The sequence below is a fragment of the Pseudoliparis swirei genome, chromosome 1, assembly GCF_029220125.1.
Source record: "Pseudoliparis swirei isolate HS2019 ecotype Mariana Trench chromosome 1, NWPU_hadal_v1, whole genome shotgun sequence".
Classification (NCBI taxonomy): domain Eukaryota; kingdom Metazoa; phylum Chordata; class Actinopteri; order Perciformes; family Liparidae; genus Pseudoliparis; species Pseudoliparis swirei.
In genome coordinates this window covers 14,457,195-14,474,333 of record NC_079388.1, presented here as the reverse complement: position 1 = coordinate 14,474,333, position 17,139 = coordinate 14,457,195, and the positions used below count along the sequence as shown (strand labels likewise).

Below are 17,139 nucleotides of genomic sequence, written 5' to 3'. Positions count from 1 at the left end.
GATCCAATTCCAATACAGCTAACCTTCTATTTCTATTGTCATGTTTTAAGAATAGATGTGGCACACACCTCTTAAGATGCCACTTTTCTTTTTTTTACAAACCCTTTCATACAAAATAACATTTATTTTTTCATGTGACCCCAAACTAGGCTGGCAGTGTAATCCTTTCATCACGCTCGACCTGCAGTTTGGATATAAACAAAGGACATGTGGCGCCACCTAGTGGTTGAAGCGCAACCGGAAAATAAAAATGCTTCCGTGTGTGCCTGTGGCCAGGGAACTCGAGATTAGGCAAGCAGCGGAATACGTCACATTACATCAAGGCATCAATAATATTGGTTTGTTTGTGTGTGTTGCATTGGAAGTGCACGAAATGAGTACAGGGTCAAATTAATCTCACTAGAATGATTGATGTAAGAACTACAGGCGGGAGGTGGCAACACAATGGGCCCGACCCATACCGATGTGTAGGTGTTCATGCCAATGCTGCAAACCACACCTGCTCACATACCTGTATGTGGTCAAGGGTCCACCTGCTCACATATCTTTATTTGGTCAAGGGTCCACCTGCTCACATATCTTTATTTGGTCAAGGGTCCACCTGCTCACATATCTTTATGTGGTCAAGGGTCCACCTGCTCACATATCTTTATGTGGTCAAGGGTTCACCTGCTCACATATCTGTATGAAGCTATATCTTTCACAGCATCATCTTTTTGGGGCTGTAGTTTTAATGAATATATTCTGATGCTATTGCAGTCTGCCTTTTAATCCTTGCAGTTTATGTTTTTCTCGGAGGCTACATTGAGCTCCGTGTTCACAGAAGATGTTCCGGGTTGTCTCCTTGAAGCGCACACACACTTCCCTTCCCCATCTTTACGGCCTTCCCTCCGCATCAATCTTTCTCTTCGTGCACATTTTGGGATTATTTGTCGATCTTTTTCAATTTAATCACTGATTTAAACGCAGATATGGAGACACTGCTTTTTCACCAAATCAACATGCATTGTGGAAGATGTAGTCTACACTGTAAAGCAGCAGAGACTTTAATTTGAAGACGATCATATGCCTTCAAACTGGCTCGGGCCTCATCAAATGATGTGGTGAGCCGGATTCCAAAATAGTCGAAAGTGAAAATCAAAGTTTGAATTCAAAGGCTAGCTGAAGCCGTTTATTGAAGATGATTCACGGGCATACTTCCTGTTTTAAAGGGCTGATTTGCAGAGTGGCAATTTAGGGGATCTTTGCACGCTTTTTCCCCCCGGGGCCCCGGGTCGTCATTGTTTCCGACAATTCATAGATTGGTTCAATAAGAAAGTGATTTTGCTCTGTAGTTTTGCTTCATTCAGTATCTGATAAAACAAGAGACCGAATTTCAGGGTCCTAGTGATATTTTATGCTCATTTGGACACTATCACTGAGATAAATCATAAGGATGTATATTAACGCTGTTCTGTTACAGGCCTCCTGAAGACGCTCTGCAAATATGTTACCTGACCTTTGCTGACCTAGTTCAAATATATATTTATTTCCGGTGGCGTGGAACAGAACAAAACATAATTTCCTAACATCTAAACAAACTCTAGGAGGATAAAACAGAGCTTCCCGGACTATAACAAAATAAAAACTAGAACGGGCACTCGGTAGAGCGCATACCTTCGCATATCACAAGATTGGGCATTGAATTATGAACATTTTGGCATTAGTTGCATGCCAATTAGATAGAAATTGACCGCGCTATGGTAAAAAGAAGATTTTGACCTTTTCATGACCTTGACCTTTGACCCGATCGATCCCAAAATCTAATCAAATGGTCCCCGGATAATAACCAATCATCCCACCAAATTTCATGCGATTCGGTTTAATACTTTTTTAGTTATGCGAGTAACACGCATACAAATAAATACACGGCGATCAAAACATAACCTTCCGCATTTTCAATGCGACGGTAATTAACATGTTTCAGGTATAGCCACTCTTATTATAATCCACAACTTTACCTGAAAGCCCCCCTAAAGTAGGCCTAACGTCGTCCTACAGCTTAGATTACATTTATGTAAAATTAGGCGATGACGACTTTTGGGACAGCCAATAGAAACCTTCTTTGTTGAGGAGTTGGGCAACACTGTCACGCCTGCCTGTAGCCACGGGTTTCACAATCGGCACAGGAGTTCCCGGTCGAGTCTCGAGGGAGTCATGTCGCCCGCAGAGCGGACTGGATGCGTCGTACCGGCGCTGCTGCTCGTCCCCTTCCTCCTCGCCTGCGCACCGGGATGCACGGCGCGCTACACCGCGAACTGGACCAGCCTGGACGCCAGACCCCTGCCCCAGTGGTACGACGATGCGAAGATCGGGATTTTCGTCCACTGGGGTGTCTTCTCGGTCCCTGGCATCGGGCAGTTTAGCGAGTGGTTTTGGTGCTGGTGGAAGATCCACCATCGCGCAGACCAAGTTCGGTTCATGCGGGAGAACTACCCACCGGGCTTTGAGTACGCGGATTTTGCGACCCAGTTTCACGCAGAGTTCTTCAATCCGGATGACTGGGCAGATATTTTTAAAGCCTCTGGAGCAAAGTAAGTTCAACAGGTATCTCAGAGACATCCAGAAATGTGCATACACCTGTTCGACTGGATTTTGACTGCAGCATTAAGTCGCACCCAGAGGTGCACGTGACATGTTTACGCGGGCATGAGGCAGTGTTTACTCGAGGCATGTTGAACAGCATACAGTCATGTCTCTTTGTGTATCACGAGTCACGACATAATAAAAAGCAGACCACTGATGCTTTTTTTTCCAGCCTTCTTTGTAGTCTTATGTAAGTAATAAGTAAAGTGTATTTGTATTGCACTGATCACAGACAAAGGGTCACAAAGTGCAGTAAAGTGGTCAATTAAAACAAATTGGCAGCAGAGGCCGAAACATTTCAACAGTAACTGTTGAACAGTTACAAGAGCAAAGTAAAATACACAGTAAAAGACGATGCAGTAAAAAAACACAATAAGACAAATAAATAAACAAAGCAGGTCGTAGAATATGTAATTAACCAAATGCCAGTTTAAACAGGAATGTCTTTAGTTGGTATTGAATCAGCAAACCTTCCACAGCTTTGGTGCTACTGCCTCCACAGCTTGGTCCAAGTATGAGGGACTGACAGAACATGTTGGAGGGTGGATCTGAGAATGCGGGCTGTTGAATACAGGCAAAGCAGTTCAGCCACATATGAAGGAGTCATGTGTGGAGGCATTTATGTGTACATGCTTTAATTATGTATTTATTTGTACAGGTATGTGGTATTCACGTCCAAACACCACGAAGGATTCACAAACTGGCCCTCACCAGATTCCTGGAACTGGAACTCAATGGCTGTAGGTCCTCACCGGGACCTGGTGGGAGAACTGGTAAAGGCTGTCAGGAAGAAGTGAGTATTGCAAATTGAGGAAGGAAGTTAAGGCAACAATGAGACATGATTTGAATAATGATTGTTTCCGCATCAGGACGTAACCAAATGATTGGAACAACAAAAAAAACATCTAATGTTGAAATGAATTCTGTGAACCTTAAATGAAACCAGTTGGAAATAGTTGAAATAAAAAAAAACCATTCATTCCTATGTCTCTGTTGACAGGTCAATGTACATGGGACTCTACCACTCTCTATATGAATGGTTCCATCCCCTATATGTGGCGGACAAAGCCTCTGGATACAAGACTCAGGATTTCGTTGCGCGTAAGGCTCTTCCAGAGCTATATAACCTTGTGAATTCGTACAAACCTGATCTGATCTGGTCTGATGGGGACTGGGAAGCCCCCGATACCTACTGGAACTCCACCGAGTTCCTGGCCTGGCTCTACAATGACAGCCCTGTCAAAGTAGGATCGTTCACCAAAACGTTCATCAGAGCGTGTTTATATCACCACATTTCATTGGCAGAAAATCTCATCGCAAGTATAACGTGAAACAAAAGTTGTGTTGTGTGTTTCTCCAGGATGTGGTGGTGACCAATGACAGGTGGGGAAAGGGCTGCTACTGCAAACACGGAGGCTACTACAACTGTGCTGACAGGTACACGCCTGGGAAACTTCCAGACCACAAATGGGAGAAATGCCAGTCCATCGACAAACGCTCCTGGGGCTACCGGAGAAACATGAAGCTAAGCGAGATCATGGACCTGCCGTCCATCATAAAGGTGAACGGTTACAGTCGGTCATCGGCTAAGACTTGTGTACGTCCAGTCACCTTTTGCCTATCTGACGGTCTCTTTCCTCAGGACATGGTGTATGTGGTGGCAATGGGTGGTAACTACCTGCTGAACATTGGGCCGATGTCAGATGGCATGATTGCCCCAGTGTTTGAGGAGAGGCTGAGGGGAATGGGTGCCTGGTTGGGGATCAATGGGGAGGCCATCTATGCTTCCAAAACCTGGAGGGTCCAGACGGAGAACAGCACTGTCAATGTCTGGTGAGATTGTGATTTTTTTTTTTTTTGGAGCTAAGCAAGATATTTTCCAGAAGTCTAGCCCGAGCAATTTCTTTTCACTTTCTGACGGAAAATAAGCCACTTTTTGTTCCTATTGTAGGTACACTACCAAAAATAATACCGTTTATGCCATTATCCTTGGCTGGCCGCCCAAACAATACCTTCAGCTCACAGTGCCAAAGATGACTGGAGCCACACAAGTAACCCATGCAACTTTATGCTCATAGCATTTCATCCTAACTTCATTTGCCATAATTATAAACTCTTTATATTACTCTTAAATCCACAGGTTACACTCCTGGATTATCCTGATATGCCACTGAAGTGGGCATCGCTGACACCATCCGCTGGACTGGTTATTACTATGCCTTATATGCCAGTATCTCCTGCTGATGCCTGGTGTCTGAAACTAGAGGGAGTAGTCTAACGCCAGACAGTTGGGAATCAGGACCACATCTTTGGGTCAAAGGGCATCTCTGTTACGCTTTACTGTAACGTGTGTGTGTAATATGAAATGAGGTGATTGATGGGATTTAAGTGGATGTTTGCTGCGTATCTAATATGCGCAGTAATATTAAAAGGACACATCAAACTAAGAAAGAAAGTTACAAAATCAGCCTACTATTACCTGAAGAATGTATCGAGGATTAGAGAAACTTGTTTACTTGACTACTGTAACGGTGCGTTTACAGGTCTCTGTAAAAAGTCAGTCAGAACGCTGCAGCTCGAGACCTCATGAAGACCAGGAAGGTTGGTCACATCAATCCAGTTCTGATGTTTTTGCACTAGCTTCCTGTCCAACAAAGAATTGACTTTAAAATCCTGCTGCTGGTTTATGAAGCACTGACTGGTTGAGGGCCGAAATAGATTTATGATCTGCTGTAACCTTATGAATCATCCCGACCCCTCAGGTCGTCTGGGACGGGTCTACTTCCTGTTCCAAGAGTCAGAACTAAACGTACAGAAGCTGCGTTCAGCTTTTCTGCTCCACATATCTGGAACAAAGTCCCTGAAAGCTGCAGGTCTGCTGAGACCCTCAACTCCTTTAAATCCAGATGGAAAACTATTCCGTTTGCTGTTGTCTTTTTATTGAACCAGATTCAAGGATATTAATCAATTTCTGCATCTCACGATTATTTGTTTTCTTAAACTGCACTGCAACCTTTATTCTATGTTTTTCTTTTTAACTGCTCTTAATTGTTTTTATATCCCGTCTTCTTTTGCATAATGTTTGGATGATTTTAATGGTTTTATGTGACTTTGAATTGACTTTGTTGTTGAAATGTGCTATACAAATAAACTTTAATTATGAGTGACCAATACTATTGTTTAATTATTACTTTATTTAACCTGTAGGTGGCGGTGTACACATGTAAGTATTGTTTGCAATCCGCCATGAAACCAAAAGAAGAAGAATACCTACGTCGATAACAGAAAGCGAGTATCCTAAGCACCGACTCATGGGGAAGTCGCCGGACCTCAGTGAGTTCGAGCGGGGCACGATCGTGGGAGCGCGGCGCGCCGGCTGCAGCATCGCGGAGACGGTGAACCTGTTGGGCTTCTCCAAGACCGCGGTGGCCCGGGTGTACAGGGAATGGTGCGCGAAGCAGAAAACCTCGAGTCGCCGGGAGACCTGCGGGAGGAAACGCCTCGTCGATGAAAGTGGCGAGAGGACGATGGAGCGAGTGGTGGAGGAGAACAACCACGCCACGAGCGTGCAGATCCAGGCGCTGTACAACAGCAGCAGCGGGCAGGAGAAGTCCATCTCACGCACGACCACCCGGAGGACCCTGAAGCGGCTCGGCTACAGCCGCATGAGTCAGCGGCGGGACACGCTCGTCTAGGCCGGGCTGGACGCTCTGTCCGCGGTCACATCGTGCGCGGAGCAGCTGGGGACCGACGCGGACTTTGACCCGGGGTGATGGCGCAAAGAGACTGCATGGATACACCTTGTTCAGAGAATGAGTATTAATACCCAAAAAGGAAAACAATGAAGAAAGTAGAAATACCAAAAAAGGAATATATATATATATATAACACTATTCTTTTTTCGCTGTACATATATGTTGGGACACATTCAGAGTCTTTTCACTTATTTTTCATAAAAAACGAAGACCATTTATTAAATTGTACAAAGATAATCCGTTTCAATGCATTATATAAACGGAATGTTTCAATATGTTCTGCAGTTGGATGATGGTCTCATTCTGCTTTTCTCACAATATTGTGCATTTCTAAAATAATTTGGAGTCGACGCTTACAACGCATTATTTATTACTGGACAAAAATTAATGTTCAAATTTCTAAACGTAACTACTTTTATTTTAATATGACTGCGATATGAATTCAAACATTCTCCATCAAGAGATGCTCGAACAAATATTTCCGGAGAAATAATCCGCAAAGTTTTTTCTAGGTTTCAAAGGGAAATCAGAATAAATCACACTTAATTAAATAGTTTGAAGCATTTGCATTATACATATTATACAGTCTAATGTTGTACACAGGAGATTAGATTAGTCCTGAAGTTTTCCTGACGTTTTCCCACACGGTTTTTAGCAACTGATTAACCAATACAAAATAATAATTGTACATAATTAAAATGAATAAAGTCGACACTTTATTCATTTTAATTCTTAATTTATTGTACTGGTACTTGTTATTGGACTTTAGAAATCTCAACATTGAACAATTTACACTTATATAATATAAATTCAGTCTGTGCAGATGAGTCTCCCGTGGTCCGTTGTTTGTTAAAAAAATAGTGTTTGTTCAATAAAGTTGTAATGAAAAAAAGGTAAACAGACGAACGGGATGGTCACGTGATACGTCACGTGATTCCAGTCATAGGATGGGAAACTTTACACCTGAAAGATTCACAACAGACGGGAAGTTCGTGTCTAGCACGGCTCACCACTAGTGGGACATTTATTATCCTCCGTTGTCTTCTGGTTCAGCGTCTCTGAAGACACTTCGGCGTTCACCTGCCGGACTCACCTGTCGGCGTCATGCTGGCCGCGGTTGTCCTCGCGGTAACTCTGGTGTCCCAAACGGCGGCTCGGTACACCGCGAACTGGACGAGTTTGGACGCCAGGCCGCTGCCTTCGTGGTACGACGAAGCCAAGGTGGGCATTTTCGTCCACTGGGGTGTGTTTTCCGTCCCCGGGTTCGGCAGCGAGTGGTTCTGGTGGCACTGGCAGGGCCAGCAGCCCCCGGACCAGAAGTGCGTGAGCTACATGTCGAAGAACTACCCGCCTGGTTTCAGCTACCCGGAGTTCGCGCCCCAGTTTCACGCTCAGTTCTTCAACCCAGAGGACTGGGCGGACATATTCAAGGCGTCGGGTGCAAAGTGAGTGCGTGTATTTAAACTAACGCCAAATGTTGTTGTGTGTTTTTTTTGGACGAGGACCGTTTCACTTCCGGTTAACGCAAAGACGCCGGTTGTTGCGCGCATTGCGTAACACTTCCACGTCCTCATCGCAGGTATGTCGTCCTGACGGCCAAGCACCACGAAGGCTTCACCAACTGGGCGTCCCCGAACTCCTGGAACTGGAACTCGGTTGATACTGGTCCTCACAGAGACCTGGTGGGAGACCTGGGGGAGGCAGTGCGCAACAGGTAACTAGGCCATCAAGGGTTGTTCAGGGACAGTTGTATAACTGGCACTCGACTCACTACAGAGCTGGCATGATTAGTGATATAGTATACAGTGGGTATGGAGAGTATTCATACTCCTTTAATTTGTTCAGTTTGTTTCATTGCAGCCATTTGCTAAAATCGAAAAAGTTCATTTTATTTCTCATTTCTCAGCACCCCATGGTGACAGAAAAAAACTAATGTTGACATTTTTGCAAATTTATTAAAAAAGAAAAACTGAAATATCACATGGTCATAAGTATTCAGACCCTTTGCTGTGACACTCATATTTAACTCACATGCTGTCCATTTCTTCTGATCCTCCTTAAGATGGGTCTACTCCTTCATTGGAGTCTAGCTGTGTCTAAATAAACTGATTGGACTTGATTGGGAAAGGCACACACCTGTTTATATAAGACCGGACAGCTCACAGTGCATGTCAGAGCAAATGAGAATCATGAGGTCGAAGGAACTGCCCAAGGAGCTTAGAGACAGAATCGTGGCAAGGCACAGATCTGGCCAAGGTTACGAAATAATTCTATATAGGAAAATAATAATTCTGTCGTTCATGCAGTCTTCATATTGAGCGTTTAGTGCCACAACATCACGGATTCCTTCCAAAAAATGTAATTCTCATTGAAAGCGTTGTGAATGTCGAGTGTCGTCGATGACGGAGTCTAAGTTTGTACTTGTGTTTCCTCTTTTAGGTCATTGCACTATGGACTCTACAACTCCCTGTATGAGTGGTTCCACCCTCTCTACCTGGCAGACAAGAAGAATGGATTCAAAACGCAGCAGTTTGTGCTGAGTAAACTGCTGCCGGAGCTTTACAACATGGTTGTAAGGTTTGTACTACATCAGTTACCCCATCGGCTGATTTCAATACCAACCAGTATATTGCACCGACTTGTGGCAATAAAATCATACTTAGCCTAGTATGAGATACAAGCCGATGTCAATACAACTTCATGGCAGGATGTCCAAAACCTTTTGACTTCCTGTTTTGCAGGTACAGGCCTGAGGTGATCTGGTCTGACGGGGACTGGGAAGCACCCGACACCTACTGGAACTCCACCGAGTTCCTGGCCTGGCTCTACAATGACAGCCCTGTCAAAGTAGGTGTTTTTATAACATGCGGGCAATACATAATGGTGATAACGGTGCTCTACATTCAACTATTAATGGTTTTAGCACACATTCATGTACTTGTTCTGGTCTTAGGATACTGTCGTGACCAACGACAGATGGGGAGCTGGCTGTGCCTGTAAACACGGCGGCTACTATAACTGTGAAGACAAATACACTCCAGGCCAGCTGCCCAAACACAAGTGGGAGAAGTGCACGTCCGTGGACACGTTTTCCTGGGGTTACCGGCGAAATATGAAGATAAGTGAGCTGATGGACCTGTCCGCTATCATAGAGGTGCGTAGAATGTGATCATATCGTTGTAGTACTACATCTGTATGGTTAATTTCTTACTTGTCGCTTTCTTTATTTTCAAATGCATCACTCTGTCATGGAAGCTTACATTCCCACAGGAATCGGTCCAATGGGGAATTTGTTGCTTTTTTTCCAAATCTGTCAATTTGCCGATTCTTAATTGGCTATGGTACAGTAATGTTTGCCTTGGTTTGGTCATCACTGTCAAGAGAATACTAATCTAAAATTAATCCAGGCACATTATTCGTCAGCTGCTTTGTTTTCACTGCTCAAAAACAGTATTTGATAAGAATAATACTCTGATCAGTGAGGTGTCTCTTTACAGTGTCTGACTGGTACTCCTCCTCCTCCTCTTCCTGCGGCTGCTTCTGTTACAGGATCTGGTTCGCACTGTGGCTCTGGGAGGTAACTACCTTCTGAATGTGGGTCCCACACCTGACGGGATGATCCCCCCAGTGTTTGAAGAGAGACTCAGGGGTGTTGGCGCCTGGCTGAAGATCAACGGGGAGGCCATATACACCTCCAAACCATGGAGGGTCCAGATGGAGAACACCACTGTGCCAGTCTGGTAAGAGGCAGAGGGAGAGCCTGATCACGAGAATCCATCTCTATAGTTGATTGATTATTGTTTATATTATATTACAGACTGTTCTTTCCCACTGGAGAGCTGCTGTTTGTAAACGACAGAAAACACAAAATAATATCTTTTTTTAAAGAAGTGTCTGTGCTGCATTGCCTCATGTGTTCAACCAATCGCTGTACACTAGCGTCACTCCCACGCTGGGAGACGGTTGTGTCTAGATGGTACCACACAATTGGCGAAACTCTCACGAGACGGATAAGGCTGGGCACTGACCTTGAATGGTTGAGGTCAGCAAAGGTCGTCGGGTGGAGAGTTAAGCGAGAGTTTTAGATGCAACCCTGGGAGGGTACCCACTCTGACATGGGAGCTAGAAATGTTCCTTAAAATGGCGAACTATCAACGTTCTTAATTCTTGCAGTGCGGACACTATAAAAGAGGGGATTCTGTGAGTGATGTTCTTAAAACTTTGAAAAAGTACATTCATGCAATTATCGTCTCCATTTTTACTTTTAGGTACACATCCAAAGGAGCCACTGTCTATGCCATCATGACAGCCAAACCTCCCAAGCTCACATTGCAACTATTAGGACCCAAAACATCAGCAGCCACGAAGGTAAAGGGACTAACATGATACTTATGTTGTTTTTTAGAGATTATAAAGGTTCAATGACGAAGCTTTGACGGCAATGAATGTGTTAAATACGAAAATGCATATTGTTTTTTTTTTGGGTAGCTGTACTATTAGCTTAGTAGCTATACATTTCTACAAGGGATTAAAAACAGTTTTTGTTTCTTGTCCAGGTGACCTTGTTGGGGAATCCGAATCCCCTATCCTGGGCCCCAGTCCACCCCGGTGCTGGCCTTACTGTCCTTCTCCCTGAGCTGCCCTATTCCCCCAGTCAGGCCTGGACTCTCAAACTGGATGGCATCCAGTGAGCCGTAAACTCCAGAAGTGTTCAACCCCAGCAAGGTTGAATATAAAGAATGCATTAATCTCAGGTTGTGATTATGTTTGTGGGATCTTGGGAAATGTGTGCACTATGGTTGAAGGGACAGCGCTTGTGTAATGGATCAGTTTTGTTGCCAAAATGAAAGAATGAATCCCTTCCCTTCGATGATTCCTTTGTGGCTCCGAGGACTTGACATTTAATGGGTCACCGCCTCGTAATTGAATGAAGATTTTCTTCTTAAATGCTAAAGATTATGAAGTGAAAGTGTAATATTCTGTTCAGCAAATCTTTCATGGCAGCTGCTCAGTGGTCTAATTGCAGTGTCAACATTTTTCTTTCAAGGATATTTTGAAAACAGTTTACAAAGCACTTTTTACTTTTTTCTTACTGAATGTTTTTAAAATGTCTGAATAAAAGATGATTTTTCTGATCAGTGGGTCTGTTGTGCCACAGAGTATATTCGTAAAGGTTTATATTATACTGGGAAGTAGCTCAGAAGTTGAGGGGTAGGCTCGGCCTCTGTACACCCACACAGGTGTTTTGAGTTAATCTGGTTGATTAGACCTCTCCTCAGTTGTTGAACCTCTAAGGGTGGGACGAATTGCATATTTACCATTCTTATTGAAAACACCTGTGTGGTTGCACACAGGCATTAAAGCAAGGTCAGGAAATAAAGCTGTCACAAGAAAGAGTCCTTCATGTGTAATCACTGAGGGAACCTCTTGGTCCTCGCTGCTGTGATGTGCTCGGCACAATTACCTCCTCTAAAAACTAATCCTATCTGTAGTCTCTGCTGTGATGTGCTCGGCACAATTACCTCCTCTAAAAACTAATCCTATCTGTAGTCTCGGGTAAGACGTGCAGACCGTGGCGGTGCTTTTGCCACTCAAGTGTGAATTAATTGGCTTCTCTTTGTAGAGAGGTCACGATTGGGAATGAGATGACAGGAGTACTTCTGGAAGACTGATTTGAAGTTCTTTAAAGCACTTGTACGCACTTAAATTTGTTCCGCAACTGCCTCAGGGTGCCGTTACTCATTCACCTCCCACATGTTTCTATTTGACTTAACGCCTGACCTCAACTTGCTTCTCTTACCCTGAGGCCACTGATGTTCTTAAATCTCAGCGGGACACTTTATATTCAGTAGCTGCAGGCCTCATTGGTGCAGTTCTTTACCACCACCTTCATGTGAATGGACACATTTAAAAATAAAAAAATAAATAAAAGTGTCCTCTATTAATCTCCCTAATAGTAATCTGTTTAGCATTTGCGTTCCACATTTCCTAGAGCAGAGAGAGATCGGGAAAAAAACAGCCTGGCTCAAACATAATCCACCTACCCGCACTCTTACAGCTCACATTTTGACACATGAACTGTTTGTTTAATCTGTACAAAACCTGAAGTATATGACACTACTATTTCGGTCATGTGCTGGACTACATCTTGTATCACAGCACCTTCCAGGAGTCTCCACTGGTTTGCCTGGGAACTTCTCCTAACCAGGACAACCTTCTGACATAAGATCACTTTATAAAATGTTAGATTTTTATCTTTAAAGTGCTAAAAAGCCCTTTCTTTACCCGCTTGCTTGAGGCTTGGTCAGAAAAAAGTTATAAGAATCAGAGTTTAGCAATATTTTAATTAAAAAACATTGAAAGTTTTGTGCTTGTTATATTACCAGCCCGCTGTCAATGAATCTGATCGATACAACGGAGAAATATCCCTCCTGAGTTATTAAACCAGATTCTCAGGGACTAAAGAAAGATTTGACTGACTTAAGGTTTCAGTGCATGGTCCCCCACTGACCCTCATGAACAGAGCCGGGTCCCCCACTGACCCTCATGAACAGATGTATTTGATTTATTTGATCTTATATGTTGACTCTTGATTGTTGTTTTGTTTGTCTAATGTGTACACGCCAGCCGCCAAGTCAAATTCTTCGAGTGTCTAACACATGTAGCTATTAAATGTGTCTGTTTCTGATAAACCATTCATTGGAGACATAAAATCATCACAAAAGAAAGACAAAGACAGCACCTCATTTAACTCGCTAAAATAGCTTTATAATAATCATATTAATAGTACTAATATTAGCCATTAGAAAATGTTTTGACAACGTTGACAGTGTTACATTCTGTGTTGGGGTAAACCACGTCACAGTGTGCCACCTCTCTGGGCTTCAGCGCCATCGGACGTGCTCCTTTGACACATCTAGATCCATAAAACATACAAGATCAATAAATAAATTTGTATGTACAAAATGAGAACCACAACACAACCAACATAATCATGATTTTACACTTCACGGTGCAACAGCCTGTCGAGCGCACATCCCACATCTCCCCGTCTCCGTGGTGTTCTCATGCGTCCTGCGTATCCACGGTGGCCTTTTGAAACAAAGCTCATGTCTAATGGCATCACTATTGCTATATCCTCCAGTCAATTGTTTGTTTGTTTTTTAAATCGGAGAAAAAGAAACCCATAAGCCTGTTGATGTTTGTATGCACAGTCTGCTGTCTTGGCACTGAATCAAACGTGTAGAAAACAAAAGAACTCGAGATAAAGCTGAGCTCAAAGACAGAAAAAGCTCGCTGTATCAAACCCGTTTGATTAAAACTCAGAGTGAGAAACGCATGAGAGAGGAGCAGAGGTGGAGAGAGGAGGCGGCGAGGCGGCGGTTGAGTTTTTTTGCTACATTGAAGAGCAGAACGTGAAGAGTCTGTGTCATCCGGACGTCCGTGTTGTTTTTGGCCTCTGGTGGAATAAAGAGATCAGAGAGGGGTAAATGCACAAAATGTTTGGATCTTCCATTCAGTCCATTTGTTCCACGCTTGCTTTCCTCTTGTGATCTCTCACTCCTCAGTGGAGTGTCCGTCATTGATCCCAGAGAAAAATGTCTTCCCAGAGTTATTGTCAGTTTGCTTTACTTCCATCTCCTTAGTAGCAGCAATTTAAGACTTGTCATCATAGAATAGACTATTGTTTTTGTTATTGTACACAAGACTCGCCCTTGAATACAGAACAATGTCTACCCATAGCTATAATCGACAACACCATTTATAATAATGAGAGTGATGGCAATACATAATCTTTTTGATGACAATAATCATACTACTTATAATAATCATATTGTAATAACAATATATTGAGAATAGCAATGTCCATTGGTAACAAGTTATTTACATTGTTGTAAACGTGAGGGTGGATATTAATCTTTTTTTATTAATTACACAGTAATTGCTAAGTTGTCTCTGACCCACGTGATTACCTGTGTGTATACTGTAAAGCAACATTACAGTGTAAATACAGGCACACACACACACACACACACACGCACAATCATACCTCAGTGCTATGTTGGAGTTTCAGTTGAATATCTTCGAAGGGTTAGAGCTGCTCTGGAGGCAGAGGGAAGTGAAACCTCTTATAGTCGAGACAAAACGTATAGATCTTAAGGAATTTCAATCAACATGTAAATTTAAACATATAATACATGATTTTTATTTTTAAAAATCCCTGTTATTTAAACTGTTGGTGGTTGGCTTATCTTTCCATTAATGGCCATTGATTGTATTTACATTCTGTAATTCCTCTTTTAAATAGTACTCATCAGTGTTCGTGGCGCCACTGGAAGGACATTGTCTCCTTGTGCACAAGAGCCTCAAACAAAGCATGTCGGTAATCCAGGCTTATTGTTTACTTTACTCCTAATGCTGTGTATGAAGTTACTGTTAAAAACATCCACATATATCCTAGTGTTGCTAGTAAGTTAAAAACATTCAACTGCTGAAACATAGGTGGCCGTGATTGTTCCTCATACACATGCCTTTACAAAACAGGACATGCTCATGAACTAAATTATTCGATTGCTGATCCATTTTAAATATTGCCAGGAGCAATGGGACAAGAAGCCACAGCTCCGAGCTGTGGTTCGCCAGACGTAACAGGATCTTGGCTCCTCCCACTGAAGTTGAACTCAACTAGTGACTTTTCTTTTTTCCTCCAGAGCAGCTCTGCCTCTGCGTAACTCAAACTCAAATCTGCTGCTACAGCATCCCTCCTGCTCCACTTTGTTGCAGATGCACAATATACAGCCCACACACACACACACACACACACACACACACACACACACACACACACACACACACGGGCTACAATTGAGCTCTCACCTCAACCAACACTTCTTTGCCTCTCTTCCACATCCCGCTCCGCAGTGTCAGATCATGGCTACCAGAGAATGGGGAGATAATCTGAGCTCAAAAGGATTTGGGCTTTTATTCAGAGAATATGGACAACATTCCCAGCGGGACTGATCTGGTCCTGTATTACCAGGGTTCGTTGGTTGAGAGAAGCCCCTGAGGACAGAGGCCTGGGTCGGGGTCGGAGACACTGCTGCTAGAAACTGAGGTACTCGGAGTTGACTTGTCCGTCTGGCGGTCCGCGAGGGATTTTTGCACTTCGAGAAAGAGGTGAAAGGGTTCGTTTCGTAGTCTGTCTGGCGTGTTGGTGAGTGTTCAGATCATGTTCGTATACAACTACACACCCAGGTGCTATTTCTAGCTGAGGCTCCTGCATTTATACTGTAAAGTTAGAGAAGGGTATGGAAATCAAACCACCACAACTGTGTTTTCAATGGACCTGTTTCAAGGCAAGGTGGCTGGCTAACACCTCAACGTTTTGATCAAAAGTATCGAGGAGAAAGTCAGCGAGAATTGAAGAAGAAGTAGTCGTAGTTGCTACGGTGGATAAACATCCGACAAAGCCTCTTTAAGTTCCTGGTGTCCCTCAAGGCCGACTCGTAACGGAAAGACCGTGCCGTCCCTCTGTGTGTAGGTTTGAGGATCGTGAGGGTGGAGTCAAGAGGCCTTCACAGTGGAGTAGCAGTATAAAAGCAAGTATTTGTGCTTTGTTTCATGAGGGGGGCTGTGTCGAACATCACGGAGGTGTTGTCGAGTTTAAGGGTAACAGAGGAGGAGGATGTGGGGGAGGGGGGATAAAAAAAAAAAAGGCTGCTCCAGCAACCCGCACGGCTGCAAATGAGTTGAACGACAAGTCTCATTCTCAGCCCGGCGTCTCATTGCCGGGGCGGCTTGTTTTACATGGAAGTTGTTCAATTGATCAGCAGAGATTCAAATCAAGGTTGCCAGTGTCTTTGTCCTCCAATGAGATCATTTGTGTTCAAAGGCATGAGTCATTGAAATAAGGGAATTGTATAAATCCTGTCAATTATTTTCATTCACAATTTTTTTTAAACAAGCTACAAAATTAGCTTTGCTTTTATCAGTCAAAAAAAAAAGGGATTCTGCTAAACTTTTCAAAGGAGGTTGACATAAAACATGCAGTGTTAACATACACAACATCTGCCTTATGTGTGTATTGAAAGTGAAAGTGAGGGAGACAAAGTATGGAGTGTCAGTACAATAAAAACATTTTCTTTAACAATACTCTCTGTAGATTTGTATACTTTTCTATTTACATGTATATATATATATATATATTTAATATATACTGTAAACTGTGTTCAAAGGAAACCTCCACATATAGCTGGTTAGGCACATGTAGTTGGTTCTAAAGGGGAATACAGGGCGGGGCTACAGCAGTATATGTTGCTAGAACCACAGACAGATATGCAGTAGGCCTAAGGAGGATCATACTTGGCAATTAAGTCTTGCCATTTATACCCTGTGAACCTGACCCAGCACTCACAAACTGAAGATAATAATCAATTAAAACGGTGTTTCACGTTTACTGAGTCTGGATATGCCACACGGCTGTAGTATCACACAATGCTATAATCTATCATAATAATACTGTTGTTTTTCACATTTGATATATGCTGTTTTTGTACATATACTGTACTCAATAGTCTCTACTAATCTAGAAATGTAGATTATATTATAAAATATACATCTTCCATTAAAATATTCCATTTTGCCAACACATTCCATCCAAAAGTTACAAAATAAAACAAAACAGGTCATGCTTAAAGATTCTTACTTTGTGTATTTTTGTCTTTAAAACGGCTGATTTGGACTTTTCTCTGGGCTTCAT

At 43.0% G+C, this 17,139-nt stretch overlaps 2 protein-coding genes across 2 annotated transcripts; both read left to right on the top strand.

The window, feature by feature from the left end:
• Positions 1 to 54: 54 nt before the first annotated feature.
• LOC130205302 (tissue alpha-L-fucosidase-like) lies at positions 55 to 5,798 on the top strand. Its single transcript, XM_056432612.1, has 7 exons — positions 55 to 2,573; positions 3,284 to 3,418; positions 3,626 to 3,869; positions 3,986 to 4,186; positions 4,268 to 4,458; positions 4,577 to 4,676; positions 4,766 to 5,798. The coding sequence occupies exons 1-7, from the start codon at positions 2,197 to 2,199 to the stop codon at positions 4,901 to 4,903; spliced, it is 1,386 nt and encodes a 461-aa protein (XP_056288587.1). The 5' UTR covers positions 55 to 2,196; the 3' UTR covers positions 4,904 to 5,798.
• Positions 5,799 to 6,752: 954 nt separating this feature from the next.
• On the top strand, positions 6,753 to 11,515 carry LOC130205372 (tissue alpha-L-fucosidase-like). Its single transcript, XM_056432741.1, has 8 exons — positions 6,753 to 7,825; positions 7,960 to 8,094; positions 8,820 to 8,957; positions 9,122 to 9,227; positions 9,334 to 9,534; positions 9,930 to 10,120; positions 10,649 to 10,748; positions 10,937 to 11,515. The coding sequence occupies exons 1-8, from the start codon at positions 7,485 to 7,487 to the stop codon at positions 11,069 to 11,071; spliced, it is 1,347 nt and encodes a 448-aa protein (XP_056288716.1). The 5' UTR covers positions 6,753 to 7,484; the 3' UTR covers positions 11,072 to 11,515.
• Positions 11,516 to 17,139: the final 5,624 nt, after the last annotated feature.

Coding starts and splice junctions, on each gene's coding strand:
- LOC130205372 (XM_056432741.1), top strand. CDS start 7,485: ATGCTGGCCGCGGTTGTCCTCGCGGTAACTCTGGTGTCCCAAACGGCG. Junction 8,095..8,819: donor GGGGAGGCAGTGCGCAACAG/GTAACTAGGCCA, acceptor TTCCTCTTTTAG/GTCATTGCACTATGGACTCT. Junction 8,958..9,121: donor CTTTACAACATGGTTGTAAG/GTTTGTACTACA, acceptor CCTGTTTTGCAG/GTACAGGCCTGAGGTGATCT.
- LOC130205302 (XM_056432612.1), top strand. CDS start 2,197: ATGTCGCCCGCAGAGCGGACTGGATGCGTCGTACCGGCGCTGCTGCTC. Junction 2,574..3,283: donor TTTAAAGCCTCTGGAGCAAA/GTAAGTTCAACA, acceptor TTATTTGTACAG/GTATGTGGTATTCACGTCCA. Junction 4,677..4,765: donor AGATGACTGGAGCCACACAA/GTAACCCATGCA, acceptor TTAAATCCACAG/GTTACACTCCTGGATTATCC.